Genomic DNA, 19,385 nt, shown 5'->3' on the forward strand with positions numbered 1-19,385 from the left:
CTGGCCTTGTGGCAGATTATCATGTTGGTAATCATGTCTCCAGCGATTTCCTTGTCCTTAATTCAGAGGGGAAGTAGTGTCTCCATCTCATCATGGACGTGGGTCCTTTTATTTGAAAAGTCACCTTCTTAGGTGTTGCTGCTTTGATGGCTTCCTTCTGCTTAAGGATGGTGCCTATCATCAATGAATTTCGACCATATTCCTTAACGTCGCACTTAACTGAATGTCAGCCTCATATCTCTTGATTACTGTATCTCAAGCTTCATCTCCATAGAAAGCATCTTCTTCACCTTTCCTTGAACATCAGCAACATTCTTGGGACCCATGGCTAATATTGTACGAGGTGAATAATGTAGCAGGATAACTATAAGCACGAAAGCAAAATCAACACTAATTCATTGTGATCAATAGCACTGCCGTAACGAAATGGTCAAGGAATGCTGGTACCTGGATGCATGATGGTCGAGATACTGACCAATGGGAGAGCAGGATGATGGTGGCGAGTGTAGTTTTGCTGAAAGCAAATTTTAAAGTCATTCTCTCGGTGGCCGGGCAAGTCTTGTTTCGTATCACTTTTTTTTTTAAGAGGTATTAAGGATAAAACAGAGAATGCAATCTTAGAAGTACAGGGTGGTTTTAGAAGAGGTACGGGTTGTATGAATCAGATTTTTACAGTTGGGCAGATATGCGAGAAATATTTCGCAAAAGGTAAGGAGGTGTATGTTGCGTTTATGGATCTGGAGAAAGCGTATGATAGAGTTGATAGGGAAGCAATGTGGAATGTGATGAGGTCATATGGAGTTGGTGGAAGGTTGTTGCAAGCAGTGAAAAGTTTCTACAAAGGTAGTAAAGCATGTGTTAGAATAGGAAATGAAGTGTGATTGGTTCCCGGTGAGAGTGGGGCTGAGACAGGGATGTGTGATGTCGCCGTGGTTGTTTAACTTGTATGTTGATGGAGTGGTGAGAGAGGTGAATGCTCGAGTGCTTGGACGAGGATTAAAACTGGTAGACGAGAATGACCATGAATGGGAGGTAAATCGGTTGTTGTTTGCGGATGATAATGTACTGGTTGCAGACACAGAAGTGACAGAATTTGGAAGGGTGTGTGAGAGAAGAAAGTTGAGAGTTAATGTGGGTAAGAGTAAGGTTATGAGATGTACAAGAAGGGAAGGTGGTGCAAGGTTGAATGTCATGTTGAATGGAGAGTTACTTGAGGAGGTGGATCAGCTTAAGTACTTGGGGGTCTGTTGTTGCAGCAAATGGTGGAGTGGAAGCAGATGTACGTCAGAGAGTGAATGAAGGTTGCAAAGTGTTGGGGGCAGTTAAGGGAGTAGTAAAAAATAAGAGGGTTGGGCATGAATGTAAAGAGTTCTGTATGAGAAAGTGATTGTACCAACTGTGATGTATGGATCGGAGTTGTGGGGAATGAAAGTGATGGAGAGACAGAAATTGAATGTGTTTGAGATGAAGTGTCTAAGGAGTATGGCTGGTGTATCTCGAGTAGATAGGGTTAGGAACGAAGTGGTGAGGGTGAGAACGGGTGTAAGAAATTAGTTAGCAGCTAGAGTGGATATGAATGTGTTGAGGTGGTTTGGCCATGTTGAGAGAATGGAAAATGGCTGTCTGCTAAAGAAAGTGATGAATGCAAGAGTTGATGGGAGAAGTACAAGAGGAAGCCAAGGTTTGGGTGGATGGATGGAATGAAGAAAGCTCTGGGTGATAGGAGGATAGATGTGAGAGAGGCAAGAGAGCGTGCTAGAAATAGGAATGAATGGCGAGCGATTGTGACGCAGTTCCGGTAGGCCCTGCTGCTTCCTCCGGTGCCTTAGATGACTGCTAAGGTAGCAGCAGTAGGGGATTCAGCATTATGAAGCTTCAACTGTGGTGGATAACGGGGGAGGGTGGGCTGTGGCACCCTAGCAGTACCAGCTGAACTCGGTTGAGTCCCTTGTCAGGCTGGGAGGAACGTAGAGAGTAGAGGTCCCTTTTTTGTTTTGTTTCATTTGTTGATGTTGGCTACCCCCAAAATTGGGGGTTAGTGCCTTGGTATATGTATGTATTACTGTATACCAAATTTTAGTGCATTAGCCTTAAAACTAAGGGGGAAGATAGAATTTGAAAGTCAATAAGTATAGTTTTGAGATACGGGTGCTCAATTTTTCTTTGTATATTTAGAGACTATATGATAATGATAATGAATTCTTTTATTCCTTTTTGGGTAATACACCAAAATTCTGTTATCATAATATAATCATGAATGAAGATCCCTTTGCTCAATATTTTGTGTTTTTAGGCTCCCGGTCTTCCCCCCCCCCCCCCCCCCCCCCGCCTTTAACTATGGCAGGGTACTCTCTCACTAACTCCACTAATATTGCAGATATGCTCTTCTGAACTGTTATTAGAGCAAACTTTTGTCTTTTGTGTTAGCAAGATGATTTAATTGTCTTTTCCTCTTTGACGATGAAATTCTTGCTTAAAGAAGTAAAAGCAAGGAAATGTCAGAGGCAAGCTCAAACATGTAATCCGAGGTTTCTGCTCACACATTCATACTTTATTTTCAAGATTTTAAGGAAAATTTATATCTTGAGCATTTTCCATGAAATGTTATCTTGTTTGTTTCAGACCACTGATATACTGTACTGTTGCTTCTTTTACAGGCAAATACCTTCAATCAGAGAGACAGCATCACTATGACTGAAATAGAAGAATAAGAGAAAAATTCTGTGCATTGTGTGGTGAGTTGGTTTTGCCTGAAAAACTTCTTAAATGATTGTTGCTTCCTCTTGGAAGTTCCTATATGAATTGGCAAAAATGTAAGTTTGAACCAATATTGAAACTGCCTGTGTTCATACAACTGAATGTTCAGACATTCTGTACCATAGTAGTTGATGATTTCACACTAAAAAAAAGCACTTGTAAAGCTTGTCAAATTCTGACAATTCAACAGAAAGGTTAAGAATTGAGACTCAAAATGCCAGAGGACATAAGATAATCAGCTTGTGTATAAGAAAAGATTTGTACATTGTGAGAAATCAAAATACAGCCAAAGTTTGAAAAGTCGTGTAAAAATTAACTTGTTCTTTGGCTTTTAGAATTTGAGATGTTAGAATTCTTAAATCAGATAGAATTATTTTTATCACTTATTTTAAGGGCTATTGGGGCAGCTGACACCCATTTCTATGGTGAAATAATAACTTAATATTGACTACAGTAAAAGTTGAATTGGTGCTGACCTGGATGACTGTGGAATAATGAGTTAGGACAGGTCAAATCTGGCGGGCAAGCGGTATGCGCGCCACCTAAGGGTGCAAAAGGTAAACAGGGAAATAAACAGATTAGCGAGGGAAGCCACAGCTACCGTAACTTTTATACTACAATGATCTTAGGACTATTATCTTGATCTACTTGTAGCGATGAGGAAGAGAAGCTTGGCCAATTAGTGACAGAATTTGGAAGGGTGTGTGAGAGAAGGAAGTTGAGAGTTAATGTGGGTAAGAGTAAGGTTATGTGATGTACGGGAAGGGAAGGTGATGCGAGGTTGAATGTCATGTTAAATGGAGAGTTCCTTGAGGGAGTGGATCAGTTTAAGTACTTGGGGTCTGTTGCAGCAAATGGTGGAGTGGAAGCAGATGTATGTCGGAGAGTGAATGAAGGATGCAAAGTGTTGGGGGCAGTTAAGGGAGTAGTAAAAAATAGAGGGTTGGGCATGAATATAAAGAGTTCTGTATGAGAAAGTGATTGTACCAACTGTGATGTATGGATCGGAGTTGTGGGGAATGAAAGTGACGGAGAGACAGAAATTGAATGTGTTTGAGATGAAGTGTCTAAGGAGTATGGCTGGTGTATCTCGAGTAGATAGGGTTAGGAACAAAGTAGTGAGGGTGAGAACGGGTGCAAGAAGTGAGTTAGCAGCTAGAGTGGATATGAATGTGTTGAGGTGGTTTGGCCATGTTGAGAGAATGGAAAATGGCTGTCTGCTAAAGGTGGTGGTGAAGGCAAGAGTTGATGGGAGAAGTAAAGGTGATGAATGCAAGTGTGATGGGAGAAGTACAAGAGGAAGGCCAAGGTTTGGGTGGATGGATGGAGTGAAGAAAGCTCTGGGTGATAGGAGGGTAGATGTGAGAGAGGCAAGAGAGCGTGTAAGAAATAGGAATGAATGGCGAGCGATTGTGACGCAGTTCCGGTAGGCCCTGCTGCTTCCTCCGGTGCCTTTGATGACCGCGTAGGTAACAGCAGTAGGGGATTCAGGGTTATGAAGCTTCATCTGGTGGATAACAGGGGAGGGTGGGCTGTGGCACCCTAGCAGTACCAGCCGAACTCGGTTGAGTCCCTCGTCAGGCTGGGAGGAACATAGAGAGGAGAGGTTCCCTTTTTTGTTTCATTTGTTTGATGTCGGCTCTTGGAGGAAAAATAACTGGAGATGCCCTGACCCGGATTAAGGGAAGCCAGGTTTTTACCCTTCAAACTGTCAGTTCATGATCCTTCAAGTTAATCTCTGTCACTGTATTGGAATTTGTAGTCAGTTCTATTCAGACCTTTGTTTAGAGACGGTAACCCTTATTGTGCTTTCATTAGTGATGGCTCCTTCTTGTGCTGCTTTTGGTTGTACGAAAAAAAATCAGACTAAGTACCAGTACGCTGTCGGAGGATTAACTTAGGATCGAGATTTGACAGTCTGACGGGGTGAATCTGGCCAAACCTTTGGCCTCACGGGTTCAGGAAAGAATTCTGAGTCAGGGCATCTCCAGTAGTATTAATCCTCCTAGTGTCAGCTACACCCCAAAATTGGGGGAAGTGCCTTGATATAGGTATGTACTTGTAAGTAATAGCATAAGAAGGTGCATCATTATTTATGAGCCCAGTTGTGGGCATTATGTTTTAGGTATATTGCAGGCTACATAGCAGCCAGATAAGAGTCACACATTTGGATAGGCTAATCAGGGGCACATTTTACAGTTCTCCCAATGAGCAATTTTATGCAGGTCTGGCAGTAAATATAAGCATGCATCACAGTGTACATACATAGATTAATAAACTGCATATGACAGCACATATTCCAAATCCATGCATGCCACAGAAAGGTCATACTTATGTGTATCCATATGTATGTAGCAGGATGGCCTATCACAGATATAGTAGCCCATTTTATTTTATAACCATTACAAGTGTGTAATTACATATTTATTTTTTCAGCTTCAAACATTCATTGCATGTACCTCAAATAAGGTCACCAAATGCACGAATGTCTTATTGACCACGTTAGAAGATATATTGTTGACAAGAACGCATGACGTCAAACATGGCACGGCATTGAGGTGTGAGGCTCCGGGGCGCACGGAGATGAGGCGGGCGGATGATATGACAACCTGCATAGGACTGATGCAATCACATCAGAAGAACAAGCATGACGAAAACTCATCACACCAGAAGCCCCCCCCCCCAAAAAAAAAAAAAAAAAAATTAACCGGCCATTGTTGAAACAAGGCGTCGGCGAAGATGACTGTGCTGCTTTCACATGGCGGTGGGAAATGTTTTGCAATGGAATGTCTATAGCCCCTAACCAGACAACAGCTCACCTGCTCGCATGTTGTGAACCATAACTTGAAGCCATCGCAACAAAGACCGAGGTGGACGTACTAGCGATAATAAAATGTCGGGCAGTACCGAGTGTGGCCTTGAGCCCCCAGGTGAACTCAGGCGCTAGTAAACCTGTAAGGCAATGTGGCAAGGTTGCGCGGGGTGGCCAATATGTGTCAATGGATCGTCACCAGCGCCTGCAAGTCCAACACCTGCACAGAGACGATTACATGTGACTACATAGAGGAGATCGTGAAGTTGATCCTGGTAAACGGACTTGCAGATGAAGAAATCAAGAGACGTGTTAGGTACCCCAGAGATCGATAACAAGACACTAAGCGAAACTGCAACACTCGGCGACAGCAAGGAAAAAGCTAGCCCGGCCATGTTAAGTGCAAACCCATTAGTATCAGCCAGCGGGTACAGGAAACAAGCGAAAATGACAACGAACACCCCCCCCCTCAACCACACCGAAAAAAGGCGACGAACTAGACACCACAAGACAGCAGTTTCGTTGCCAGTGCGGACGTCTCACCCCAAAGTTGGGAAAAGTGAGAGGCAAAGTAAAGGAGTTCGTCGTGCCTAGTATGCTGGAGGGAAAATGCCCAACGGCAATCATCAGCAGGTACTGAAGCAGGGGCGTTATTCCATCGCACCCAAGAAGAGGACAGGGAAGCGGACGACAACATAGTATACGGGTCAGGGATGAACTCCTCAAACGAAGTTTTACCTCAACCAATGCTACCCATGCGCATACCAGTGAACCCTGCTTCTTACAACAAAAAGATGCCGAACAAATCCTCTTCCATTTTGGCAGTCACGGACTCCGGGGATCAGACGTTCCTGATGGGGCTGCCAATCTTTCAGATGGGTTTACACCAGCGACACTTCAAGCCAGCTAAGACGCATCTTCGCAGCCAACAACCAGGAAATCAATGTGCTTGGCTCCATACACCTCATACCATCAGGCAAGAAGTGCACATCACAACAACTGCCACAGTGCATGTCACGGACACTGACAACAAGTTTTACATCAGCCGAGCAGCTATGATGAAGCTTGGCATCCTTGACCATGATTTCCCCAGGATTGGTGCCACAGGCAGGGTCGCAGTATGCCTAAACGGAGGGAAGTCCCACAGCAACAACTCGCTCGCAGAGTGCAGATGCCCACGTCGCACTCCACCTCCCCGCCAACCTGCTGTTCAAACCATCAGCAGAGTTCACCGAAAACATAAAGGCGTGGTTACTGGAATGATATGCATCGTCAACCTTCAACAGGTGTTCACACCAGCCACTGCCAACAATGACTGGGCCACCCATGGAGATACGGATCATCGACCCTCAGGCGGAACCAACGGTGACAAAGAGATCCCCAAATGTACCGGTAAACTAGCAAAAAGCGGTGGTGGCCCAACTGGAAAGAGACGCAGCACTGGGTGTGACTGAACCCGTACCACCCAACACACCAGTGACCTGGCTACACAACATGGTTCTCACACAAAAACCAGATGGCACACCACGCCGCACTGTGGACTTGCAGCCCCTAAATTGACATTGCGTTCGAGAAACACATCTCACCATCCCACCTATTAAGCAAGCCAGAGCAGTACCTCCTAGTGTTTACAAAACAGTCACCGACGCATGGAACGGATTTCACTCCATTGATATCCGTGAAGAAGACAGACACAAGACAACTTTCCTCGCTGAGCAGGGACGATTCTGCTACCGTCGCGCACCCCATGGGCTTTCTCGCATTGCAGGACGAGTACACACAACATGATGCGATTATTGCAGACGTCTCAAGAGAGACAAAATGCGTTGATGACACCCTACTGTGGGACTCAAACTTACAGAAACACTGGTGGGATGTCATAAATTACTTGGAACTCGTTGGAAAGAACGGTGTCATTTTCAACCCAGCCAAGTTCCAGTTCTCATCTACAGAGGTGAACTTTGCAGGATTCCAGGGTGGAGAAAAGGATGTAAAACCCTTACCAAAATACCTGAACGCAATTGCAACATTCCCCAGACCAAAGAACATCACAGACATTTGGGAGTGGTTTAGTAAACCAAATACTGTATCACGCATTTCAGAGGTCGAAGGCAGCAATTATACGCAATATCAAGAAGGGGGTCGAATCTTCAAGCCAACATGCCTTAACCCAGATTGATCAAAACTCGAAATCGGGTATTGTACAAATACATTTGTAGTGAACTGATCTCAAAACCACGTATAATTCCACTTGCATCCAAACTAGAATCTTATCTGAAGTGAAAAAGATTGCGAAAGTCAATGATTCAACAAAGAATCATGTCAGAATTTCACAACAAAATTTAGTGAGAGCTTCGACGATTTTTACATGTAAGGAAAGGGTTTACTTTAGCCCCATATGCTTACTATAAACACTATTGGTTGCGATTATCTAGACAAAAAGCGAATTGGCAGAACAGTCCCCGGCCAAAATGTGAATAATCAATTCTTCAAACAGGTACTGCTGTGCACAATTAAGCGAGATGTGAGATGAAGAAACAGACACATAAATACTTCTTCTACCAGCCTGCCTTACTCATTTTTTTCAGATACTAATTAGTGGCAAAGATTGGCATAGTCTATAGGTCAGCATATTCTGTATGCTGTAACCAATGACAAAGTCATCATGATAAAACATACCCTCCTTCCTTGGGTAATCAATACCATATCTAGGAACTTTACAGCTACTAGGTCATGGGTGCTCTCACATTTTCATAGAAGAGATTAATGAAGCACTCTACATTGAGAAGCAGGGCAATGTTGTTGAAAGGGCTCCACAAATCTTTCAAGGGACACATCCTTTAATCCCAATAGTGCTTGCATATAACATTGATGCTCTGAAAGAAAAAAAAAAAAAGTGGTGCAGGAACTTCAGAGTGTAACCTTTAGTTTCATTGTGTCCACAAGAGAGAAGTATCATTTTGAACTAGTAATTCTACAAGGGCCACGATCAAGGTAAACCAGGAACCAATGCCCCACTACATTTGGAAATGAAAACTCAAAATTTAAGGTAATAAGGACACATTGCTGCCACCTGAAAGTACCGAATCTTTCACTTCAACTCCTGAATGCTGTGGAAAGTTCATCTAAACACAATCTCATCTGGATCGTAGTCTGGCTGTATGAGTCTTGCCAATAAGTTCTCGGACAGGATTCAAATACTGTATCCTAACAAAAGATAAGGGTAGTGTCAGTGCAGACAAAGTTGGCTATTGCAAAAGAAATGTGAACAGCACTGTTAATTTTTTAAATTTCTTATGCATTGTCATTCAGTGATGATACATATCTGTATTTTCAAAACCCTTTTCTCTATCAGGAATTGCTTATAAATGCATATTATCCCTATTTACTCAGTTCCAGTAATATATTAAAACCCTGTATATCTAAATAAATGGGCTAAGAAAAATAACTAAACTTTACAATTCTTTTATTTATAGAAAAGTTACCATTACAAACCAATGGTACACCACAGACTATAGACAATCTATTTCAGCAACTCTACATTAGATGCAAGTAACAACCTGCATAAACCCCAGCCTAGAAATTTACCAGCACTGAGGAACTGCATTAGAATGCATAATTTACATTTACAATATAATACACATCACAGATTAAACCACCAGATATAATCTGGCATCAGACCATTGTTCCTGGACATACCCACGTCCTTGAAGACACTTATGGTCAAACTTATATTCCAGCTATTTTTGACCAAAATATCTGGGTTTTTTAAATTACCTTCAGTCTAAAGCAATAAAAACTTGAAGGTTGTACTCATTTTAACCACCCAAATACCTCCTTCCCCCCCTTTTTTTTCCTGAAAGGCTTCATGGAATGTTTGTCAATTACAAAATAAGGAAAAATTAATGTCCATGTCATTGCCCCCACTAACCTTTAAATTTTATATAAAATGCTGGAAAGATTAAGTAACAATTACCACCAGTTTTTCTGATACCGTTAAAGGCGATAGCCTTGATACAAGGCTTCTTATATTTACAATACTGTACTGAGCTGTAGGTGGACACAGCAATGATAGCACATTTGGTAGGATATGGATCATTATGAAGAGGAGGTAAACAAATAGCAGCTGGACCTTTAAATCACCTGAGCATCCTGCGCATTCCCTCTTACAATTTTACAGTAAATCAAAACTAGGGTATTGTCCTGAAAAGAAAAAAATTCTATACATAAAATAGTAAATAAAAATTAAAATTACTCAATAAGTGCAGTATGACCTAACTAGGAGAGGAAGACAGTCACGTGACACGAGTGATATTATTATAACGATGTGGATGGTCTGAATGAGGGGCTCCCTGTCCTCTAAGAGATGAGGGCCCAGTGGTAAGGCCAGATACCGGCAAGTTAAACATACGAAGTAATTGTAGAAGAGCTTCTCTGACTCCATCTGATAATAACCCTGATTCATTTTCTCCAAACATACCTGTGAAAGCAATAAAATTTGGTTAAAATGGAATAACGTAACAAGAAACTTGAATGGCTGAAATTTTCACATAGGAATTTTATCAAAATCACTAAGGAAACTTGAGATATGCAATGCATTCACACTGCTATTTGAGTACAGTATTTGATATTTGTAAGGCCATGAAATTCCATAAAGCAATATATCTGCGTATTCAATTTGCATGCAGTAGCACCAAAATATAGAATAACCATGAAAAAACCACTTGGTTACACTGTCTCCACTCTCGCCTGTATATAAACCAAGAATGCTCATTCTAAATTCCTTAGGTATTCTCTAATATTATGCTTTAATTTGTTTTTGTTAAGGTGCATTACACTTGTATAATTGCAAATTCACTCCCCTTGAAAATCAAAAAATTTAATACTGTAATTTGTATTTTTCCTAACTATACAAAGCCAAGTTCTGCTGATAAATGTTAATTTCTGAAATTCCAGGACCTTCATGCAAATATTTGCAAATAGGAAGGCCTAACCATACATACATATACCAAGGCACTTCCCCCAATTTTGGGGGGTAGCCATCATCAAACAAATGAAACAAAAAATGGGACTTCTAATCTCTCTACATTCCTCCCAGCCTGATAAGGGACTCGACAGAGTTCGGCTGGTACTGCTTGGGTGCCACAGCCCACCCCTCTCCGTTATCCACCACAGATGAAGCCTCATAAGGCCTAACCATGATGAAAAAAACCTCTCATAAGCTTTTTGGTTTTTATAAACCTAAGGACTTTTCGTCTGTCTAGTACACAGAATTATTTACTGTACAGGGTTGTTTGGAAATTTTAATTTTTGTCTAGTACTGTATACAGAATTATTTATTGTACAGTTGTTTGTGAATTTTAATGTTTCCTGTTTATTCATTTAATAGGTTACTTCATATATGAACTGAGGTAATTATTTCTAATTATGATAGTTTCAAAATTTTGTTCACATCCAACAAATAATGGAATGCAGAGGGTCTCTAAATGTTACTTTCGATCCACTTCCAACCGATTCCAAATATCTTAAATAAAATAGGGAAGTATGGCATACCAGGTGAAAATGAGAGTGGTGAGAGACTGGTAGATATATGCATTGAGAAAGAGATGGTGATAAGTTCTAGCTTTTTCATAAAGAAAGATAAAAACAAGTATACATGGGTAAGATTGGCAAATGGATTGTGTGTTGATAACTAAAAGAATGTTTGGAAGATTGAAAGACGTGCAAGTGTTTAGGGGTATGGCTAACGGTATGTCTGGTCATTTCTTGGTGGGAGTTGTAGCAAAAGAGTGGGGGAATAGAGAAGGTGGATGTAAAAGGGAGCTACTGATGGTTGAAGAGCTAATAAAGCCGAGGGTAAATAGTAAACATCAAGAAAGGTTGAAAATGGCATATGACGAAGTGAAAGTAAGAGAAACTGGTAATTTAGCGGAGGAGTGGAAGTTAGTAAAAGAAAATTTTGTTGGGATTGCAAGTGATGTGTGTGGCAAGAAGTTTGTTAGAGGCCGCATGAGGAAGGGCAGTGAATGGTGGAATGAAGGAGTGAAGGTAAAAGTGGAAGAGAAAAAGAGGGCTTTTGAAGAATGGCTGCAGAGTAATATTGTAGAGAAGTATGAAAGATATAGAGAAAAATGTGGAAGTAAAGCGCAAGGTAAGTGAGGCAAAGAGGGCAGCTGACCTGAGGTGGGGTAAGGGATTGGGTCATTCATATGAAGAGAATAAGCAGAAGTTTTGGAAAGAAGTGAAGAGAGTAAGGAAGGCTGGTTCAAGAATTGAAGAGACAGTGAAAGATGGAAATGGAAGGTTGTTAAAAGGAGAGGAGGCAAGGAAAAGGTGGGCGGAATATTTTGAAAGTTTACTAAATTTTGAGGATAATAGAGGAAGATATAATTGCTGTTGCAGGTGTTGAGGTGCCGGTGACAGATGAGAATGAGAGAGAGATTAAGAGAGGAAGTGAGGAGAGCACTAGATGAAACGAGAGTAGGAAAAGCATCTGGTATAGATGGTGAGAGAGCCGAGATGTTGAAGGAAGGGGGTGTGACTGTACTTGAATGGTTGGTGAGATTGTTTAATATGTGTTTTGTGTTGTCAATGGTACCAGTAGATTGGGTTTGTGCATGTATTGTACCACTACATAAGGGTAAGGGAGATGTGCATGAGTGTTGTAATTCAAGGGGTATTAGTTTGTCGAGTGTGGTGGGAAAAGTGTATGGTAGAGTACTGAGAATGCAATCTTAGAAGTACAGGGTGGTTTTAGAAGAGGTAGTGGTTGTACAAATCAGGTTTTTACAGATATACGGATATGTGAGAAATATTTAGCAAAAGGTAAGGATGGGTATGTTGAGTTTATGGATCTGGAGAAAGCGTATGATAGAGTTGATGGGGAAGCAATGTGGAATGTGATGAGGTTATATGGAGTTGGTGGAAGGTTGTTGCAAGCAGTGAAAAGTTTCTACGGAGGTAGTAAAGCATGTGTTAGGATAGGAAATGAAGTGAGCGATTGGTTTCCGGTGAGAGTGGGACTGAGACAGGGATGTGTGATGTCACCGTGGTTTAACTAATATGTTGGAGTGGTGAGAGAGGTGAATGCTCTAGTGCTTTGATGAGGATTGAAACTGGTAGACGAGAATGACCATGAATGGGAGGTAAATCAGTTGTTTTTTGCAGATGATACTGTACTGGTTGCAGACACAGAAGAGAAGCTTGGCCGATTAGTGACAGAATTTGGAAGTGTGTGTGAGAGAAGGAAGTTGAGAGTTAATGTGGGTAAGAGTAAGGTTATGAGATGTACAAGAAGGGAAGGTGGTGCGAGGTTGAATGTCATGTTGAATGGAGAGTTACTTGAGGAGGTGGATCAGTTCAAGTACTTGGGGTCTGTTGTTGCAGCAAATGGTGGAGTGGAAGCAGATGTACGTCAGAGAGTGAATGAAGTGTTGGGGGCAGTTAAGGGAGTAGTAAAAAATAGAGGGTTGGGCATGAATGTAAAGAGAGTTCTGTATGAGAAAGTGATTGTACCAACTGTGATGTATGGATCGGAGATGTGGGGAATGAAAGCGATGGAGAGACAGAAATTGAATGTGTTTGAGATGAAGTGTCTAAGGAGTATGGCTGGTGTATCTCGAGTAGATAGGGTTAGGAACGAAGTAGTGAGAGTGAGAACGGGTGTAAGAAATGAGTTAGCAGCTAGAGTGGATATGAATGTGTTGAGGTGGTTTGGCCATGTTGAGAGAATGGAAAATGGCTGTCTGCTAAAGAAGGTGATGAATGCAAGAGTTGATGGAGAAGTATAAGAGGAAGGCCAAGGTTTGGGTGGATGGATGGAGTGAAGGAAGATCTGGTTGATAGGAGGATAGATGTGAGAGAGGCAAAAGAGCGAGCTAGAAATAGGAATGAATGGAGAGCGATTGTGACGCAGATCCGGTAGGCCCTGCTGCTTCCTCCGGTGCCTTGGATGACCGCGGAGGTAGCAGCAGTAGGGGATTCAGCATTATGAAGCTTCATCTGTGGTGGATAATGTGTGAGGGTGGGCTGTGCCACCCTAGCAGTACCAGCCGAACTCGGTCGAGTCCCTTGCCAGGCTGGGAGGAACATAAGAGAGGAGACGTCCCTTTTTTGGTTTCATTTGTTTGATGTCGGCTACCCCCCAAAATTGGGGGAAGTGCCTTGATATAGGTATATATGTATGTATTTATTTAAGGGAAGAAAAAGGGAAAATTTTACAATTTTATAGGTGACTATAATTCAGATTCTTGAGAAGAAGCATTATGAACATCAGGGAAGGTTCACAGAAATAAACAAACTATATGAATCATGATTAAGCATGAAGGTTACTTAAAAGTCTTTGCATCAATCATTCGAGCCCTAGTTACACTCACTTTTTATCCTTCTAAAATAAACTGTTCCTTCCCACTTTCTTTCTTCTACCTTGCTGTCCAATAAACGAAAATGACTCAAGACAAGAAATGTAGACAATTAAAAAACTAATCACAGACAAGGTCCACCTAAAGATTTTACTACACAGTACCATTCGAATGTAAAGAATTATAGGGGAAAGCTTCTAAGCACAATTATCGGTAAGCAAAAATGATTCACATACCTGATGGGGTTATAATTGGTTCACTAGGCTCTATGGACACTTCTTTTACATCTACAGATGCAGATTCCCCACGTAACCGTCTTTCTCTTGCTGTTGCTGCTAAAAGTACCGCAGCATTTAGTCTTTCTAATAATCGACGAATGCCAAGATCCATCTGGAAAAAGAAATTTAATTAGGCTTGGCCTTGTGTAATTTCTTCTCTAAAAAGTTATCATTCAATAAACAAACCAAAGGGTGAGTAGCTGCAATTCTAATAATTATACAATTGCCACAATTATAAATCCTAATGCTGTATGCATACAAAAATAAAATACTGTATACCACTGAGTAGTACAAGTAGTTCATAAAGTTAAATTTCTTTACTCTTAGGGTTGTTTGTTTGTTTTTCATGCAGAGCCAAGTTTTATATTTTATCGATCAAATTGCAATTTTTCACAATTCTAATTTATGAATTACTAAATTTTTTAATGACAATTTCATCATGTGATGTTTCCAAAACCTAAAATTTGCTCTTGGATATATTTCTTGGTTGAAGAATGCATTAGAAAGAAAAATATTTGGTCGTTACTGTTCTATCTTCATTCTCTGCATACAGGGATAGGGTTATGTTGGCTATTCATAAAATATTAGTGGGTCAAACAAATGACATTAAGACATGATAGACACATTCTTTCAAGTTCTAAAGGTTCCACAAGATGGGATTTGGTATAATGTGTTGCCAGGTTCAATTACTCAAATTTGATACTTCTATAAGATGACATTTTAGAAATGTTCTGCGGTTCAACAATGTCAAGACTTTTTTTTTATCTATTCATGGTGGACCTTTGCATCTACACAGTATTTAAATTTTACAGATTTGTATTAGTAAACCAAAATGCTTCTCTACTTCAATATTCAATAAAACCAAAGTTATTATATTGCAATTCCTTATATGACCATACAAGGAGAAAATTAGTTTAATGAAATAACGAGCTTTCAAAGGCTGTGGTAAAGGAACCACCTTTCAATATTGCACTAAGTATAGATCCTAAATTATTCTAACAACAATTGAATCAAGTAAGAGCATTTCCTGAGGACACTCAAGGGAATGGCCTTGACAAAGTTCTTGTCATTTAGCCTCCAAACTAGATAACTTGGTGCCTCTTATTCCACCAGAACTAGATGGTGAGGAGGATTGTTGGCAGCTGACCAGCGACTCTTCAGACATTACTGGAGGGATATCCAAGATGAAGTCGGCAGTAGTAGGTTGTCCAAGGCACCAGCCACCCGTTGAGATACTACCGCTAGTATGTTATGGGGTCCTTTGACTGGCCAGACAGTACTACATTGGATTCATCTCTCTGGTTATGGTTCATTTTCCTTTTGCCTACACATGCACCGAATAGTCTGGCCTATTTTTTACATATTATCCTCTGTCCTCATACACCTGACAACACTGAGATTACCAAACAATTCTTCTTCACCCAAGGGGTTAACTACTGTACTGTAATTTTTCAGTGGCCAATTTCCTCTTGGTAAGGGTAGAAGACTCTTTAGCTATGGTAAGCAGCTCTTCTAGGAGAAGGACACTCCAAAATCAAACCATTGTTCTCTAGTCTTGGGTAGTGCCATAGCCTCTGTAACATGGGACACTCGGGCACACTATTTTATCTTATTTCTCTTCATCTTGTTTTGTTAATTTTTTTATAGTATATATATGAAATATTAATTTTAATGTTACTGTTCTTAGAATATTTTATTTTCCCTTCTTTCCTTTCCTCACTGGGCTATTTTCCCTGTTGGAGCCCCTGGGCTTATAGCATCCTGCTTTTCCAACTAGGGTTGTAGCTTAGCAAGTAATAATAATAATAAAAAGAAACAAACCTCTCCAACTACGAGATTTCATACAAGCTGGTACCACTTTTGTACGGGTAGTTTTTCTGGGAGAGGAAAGGTCACACTACATTTCCAAGTATATTGATGTAGTAGCTTGACTGAAAGATCTTTCTTGTAGTTGTATCAAGCAGCATCCCTAGATACTTCATCCTCTGCTTGGGTGAGAGACATGATTCCCCTGACTTACCGATACCCAGATCATGGGGGAAAAGCCAGGAGTGTGTCTTGGTGCTGAAGCAGTTGCTTCAGTGAGAAAGACAAGATAAGCCAATAGTCCAGATATCGAAGTTGACAGATACAGTTGGCATGAGACTGAGCTGAAACAAAGTGAACAGATGAGCAAGCACTTGGGGGGGGGGGGCCTCAAAGCACAGGACCTTCAACTGGAAGATCTTGTTAAGGATGAAACGGAGGTATTTACTACGGGACTGATGGATTGATATCTGAAAGTATGCATCTTCAGATCTACTCACAGAAGAAAATCATTTCTCCTCATTGGCAGCTCACACAGAGCTCAGTGTCATCTTGAAAGGTGTCTACATCAGAAATTTGTTTAAGGGGGAAGAGATCAAAGACCAGTCTCTAGTTCCCTTTCGACTTTTTCTCTAGGAACATCTAACAGTAAAGCCCTGGAGATGTCCTGTACATTTTACAGTAGGTCTCTTTTTCTAGCATTTACCCACCCCTGGACAAAAGAGAGAGGGTTTTGTACAAATTCGGTGGTTATGATGACATCAGTTAAGGAGTGGGTGAAGAGAGCTAGTGAAAGGTAGACGGTAATAAAATCAGAACTTTTACCATCCATTCTTCGGCTCCATGCAACTGCCACACTTTCCCATGACTTGAAAGGCATTCTCCCCACCCCCGTGGCAGCCTAAAAAGGGCTGCAGTCTCCAGTGTCCCCCAATTCCTTTTCTACTCCTACCTCTCCTAGTCTGTTAGCTAAAGGAAGGGGCAGTCTATTTTTCTGTGAGGACTGGATGGGGTTGAAGAAGCTCTGACTCTTGATGGAGCCAGAGACTTACCATCTAAGGGTTTCAATGAAGGGAAGTGGAAGGGGAATGACATCTTGTGGCCCTAGCCTCTCAATCTTTTAAGGAATCTCTTCAGGATCTGTGTGATAGCTCAAGTCTTGTACTTTTCTAAGGGGAAGCAATTTATTTTGAAGAGCGGGGCCCTCTCTCTTGAATGATTCGGCATGAATCGATCACATGAAGGGTTGGAATGTGAAGGCCTGTAATGCAGGGACTTCACATGGAGACCAGAGCATGACGTCCTAGATTCCTCAGGTAAAATCCAATGATGTGGTGATTTTGTATTCATAGCTGATTATGTGTGTAATGGAGATTGTACAAGTATAGACCTAACAGGGGGATCTAGAGTGTGATGAGCTCTCGGCTGTGGAGCTTCCTCTAGAGGGTTGTCTTTATCGTGCACGTGATGACTAACGGACACGTAAAGAGCTCTCTAGTGGAATGAGTGAAAGAACTTGTACGCATAAAGATGAACATGTACTTGGACATGGGACGACAATTGTGTGTGGTGATAATCATGCACGTGGCAGTCTCAGTTGTCACCTGACAAAAAGTCGAGTTTGATGTCGATGGCATCTGTCGAGATGAAGTCTCTTGTACTTTACACTAGGTCGTTATAAGTGTCTCACTACCCAAAGACGGAAGTCTTACGCATATCTTCAGCAGTAGAGATGCCAGCTTGTAGGGATTGATCCCCACCTCCATCAAATGTACATGAAGAGGGCTGTAAAGTCTGTAAGATTTAGGCAGCTGGCTGCTCTTTTTCATCTGCAGGGGACATGTAGCAGATAACAACAACACAGTTACTTAGGTGGTGGAGTCACAGCCAAAAACCTGGAAGAATTAGTTGAGGACTTGCACGTGGTGGAGCAACAGCTGAAGACCTAGAAGAAGCAGTAGAAAAGGCATTAATAACAGGAAACCTTCAATGTCTAAGGCAGGCCCAAAGTGCAAAATACCTCGTTTCTGGAGGAGGAGGAGGAGTCAATGTCAGAAATGCTAAGGTCACTACCAGAGGAAGGGCAGAGCACCTCACCTTTAGTAGGGGTAGGTGATAGTGCGCTGCTCCCATACCTCACTGAGGGCATGGAGGGTCACCTACCTTTTTCAGTTTTAAGCCAAAGGAAGTGCTAAGTTTGATCACTGGAGGGCAAAAGGAGAGAGCTGGAGGACTTTTTTAATTTTGTTGAATACACGAAAGTCAAAGAACCCCTCTTAAGCCTCCTTCTTCCTCCTCCAGCCATACTCCAACTATTGCACAGGTGGCAAAGCCCTGCACACGTCACTCAGAAATGACTGTGAAATCATGCTCCCGCCAAAAGGTCACAAAGAATGATGGTCCACTTCCTGCTGTGACATAAATCGGCTACAATTGTAACCAGCTTTACCAGGTCAAAACCGAAAGCCTACAAGTGGAGCCTACATCAGATTAACATAAAAACACCTGAAAAGAAAAAAAATTAATTACAGCCCAGCTTTGTTGAGTGCAAGTACATTTGTACTAAGTGGCAGAAATCAAAGTGGCTACTCAAGTGTGCTGGGGTGGGCCTTTCTGCCACCAACCAAAAATTTCCAACAACTCGCTATAATTTTCAACAGTAGAGTTCCAGCTACACTGAATCATATCCATATTGAGGGACAAGAATGTTTATACATGTAGAAACAAATACTATCAGCTTCACAAAAAGCTTAGGTTATTTTAAGTTAAAACAACAAAATAAATTGAACAAAAACCACTTTAATATACTGTACCTGTTCACTCATTAATGCAGTGATTTGACCAAACACCACCGTTTGCCGAGTGTTGATGAGATGAGCTAGGTGGCAAACTGCCCGGTAAAGAGGATGTGATTCATCGTGTGTGACCATTGGATTATTAAATCTATGAGATGCTTGAGGCGGGGTAAGGCTGTCACCAGCACCTGCTCCAGGCGGGGTGTGCGAACCCTGGCTTTGGTAATGCAATGCAGGTGGTCCCGGAGAGTTACTCCGCGAAGTAGGTAGGTTATTTGAAAGGTAACTTTCACCATTGTTGCTATCCATACATCTGCCATCGTCCATTCCACCTCTATACCCGGTCTCGATTCTTTATGGGGACCTACATAGCCAAGTTGGGCTGACATTGGACCAACTGGCTTACCAGGTGGAACTGGAGGTGCCGGTGCAGGACCCAATAAACCCATTGCAGCATCTAGCTGCTCCTTGAGCTGGCGGCGTCTTCTCTTGCTCCACAACTCGTGACAATCCTGGTATTTTGGTAAGGGTGGTGGCTCCATACTGTCAAAATCAATAGACAGTTATAAACCCTATT

The 19,385-nt window shown here is 41.6% G+C and overlaps 1 protein-coding gene and 1 long non-coding RNA gene across 2 annotated transcripts in view; one reads left to right on the top strand and one right to left on the bottom strand.

Moving 5' to 3' along the window:
• Positions 1–5,964, top strand: part of LOC137619607 (uncharacterized) — a 42,699-nt gene extending 36,735 nt beyond the window's left edge. The window contains exons 3-4 of the long non-coding RNA XR_011039936.1: positions 2,658–2,735; positions 5,194–5,964. This is a non-coding gene — a long non-coding RNA (uncharacterized lncRNA). The remainder of the gene's footprint in view (positions 1–2,657; positions 2,736–5,193) is intronic.
• A 3,056-nt stretch (positions 5,965–9,020) lies between these two features.
• Positions 9,021–19,385, bottom strand: part of LOC137619606 (cyclin-dependent kinase 12-like) — a 51,832-nt gene continuing 41,467 nt past the window's right edge. The window contains 4 exon segments of the mRNA XM_068349786.1: positions 9,021–10,049; positions 14,166–14,319; positions 18,827–19,149; positions 19,152–19,351. Coding sequence (XP_068205887.1) covers positions 9,865–10,049; positions 14,166–14,319; positions 18,827–19,149; positions 19,152–19,351 — 862 coding nt within the window. The 3' untranslated portion in view covers positions 9,021–9,864.

This window comes from Palaemon carinicauda, chromosome 26 (assembly GCF_036898095.1).
Source record: "Palaemon carinicauda isolate YSFRI2023 chromosome 26, ASM3689809v2, whole genome shotgun sequence".
Taxonomy (NCBI): domain Eukaryota; kingdom Metazoa; phylum Arthropoda; class Malacostraca; order Decapoda; family Palaemonidae; genus Palaemon; species Palaemon carinicauda.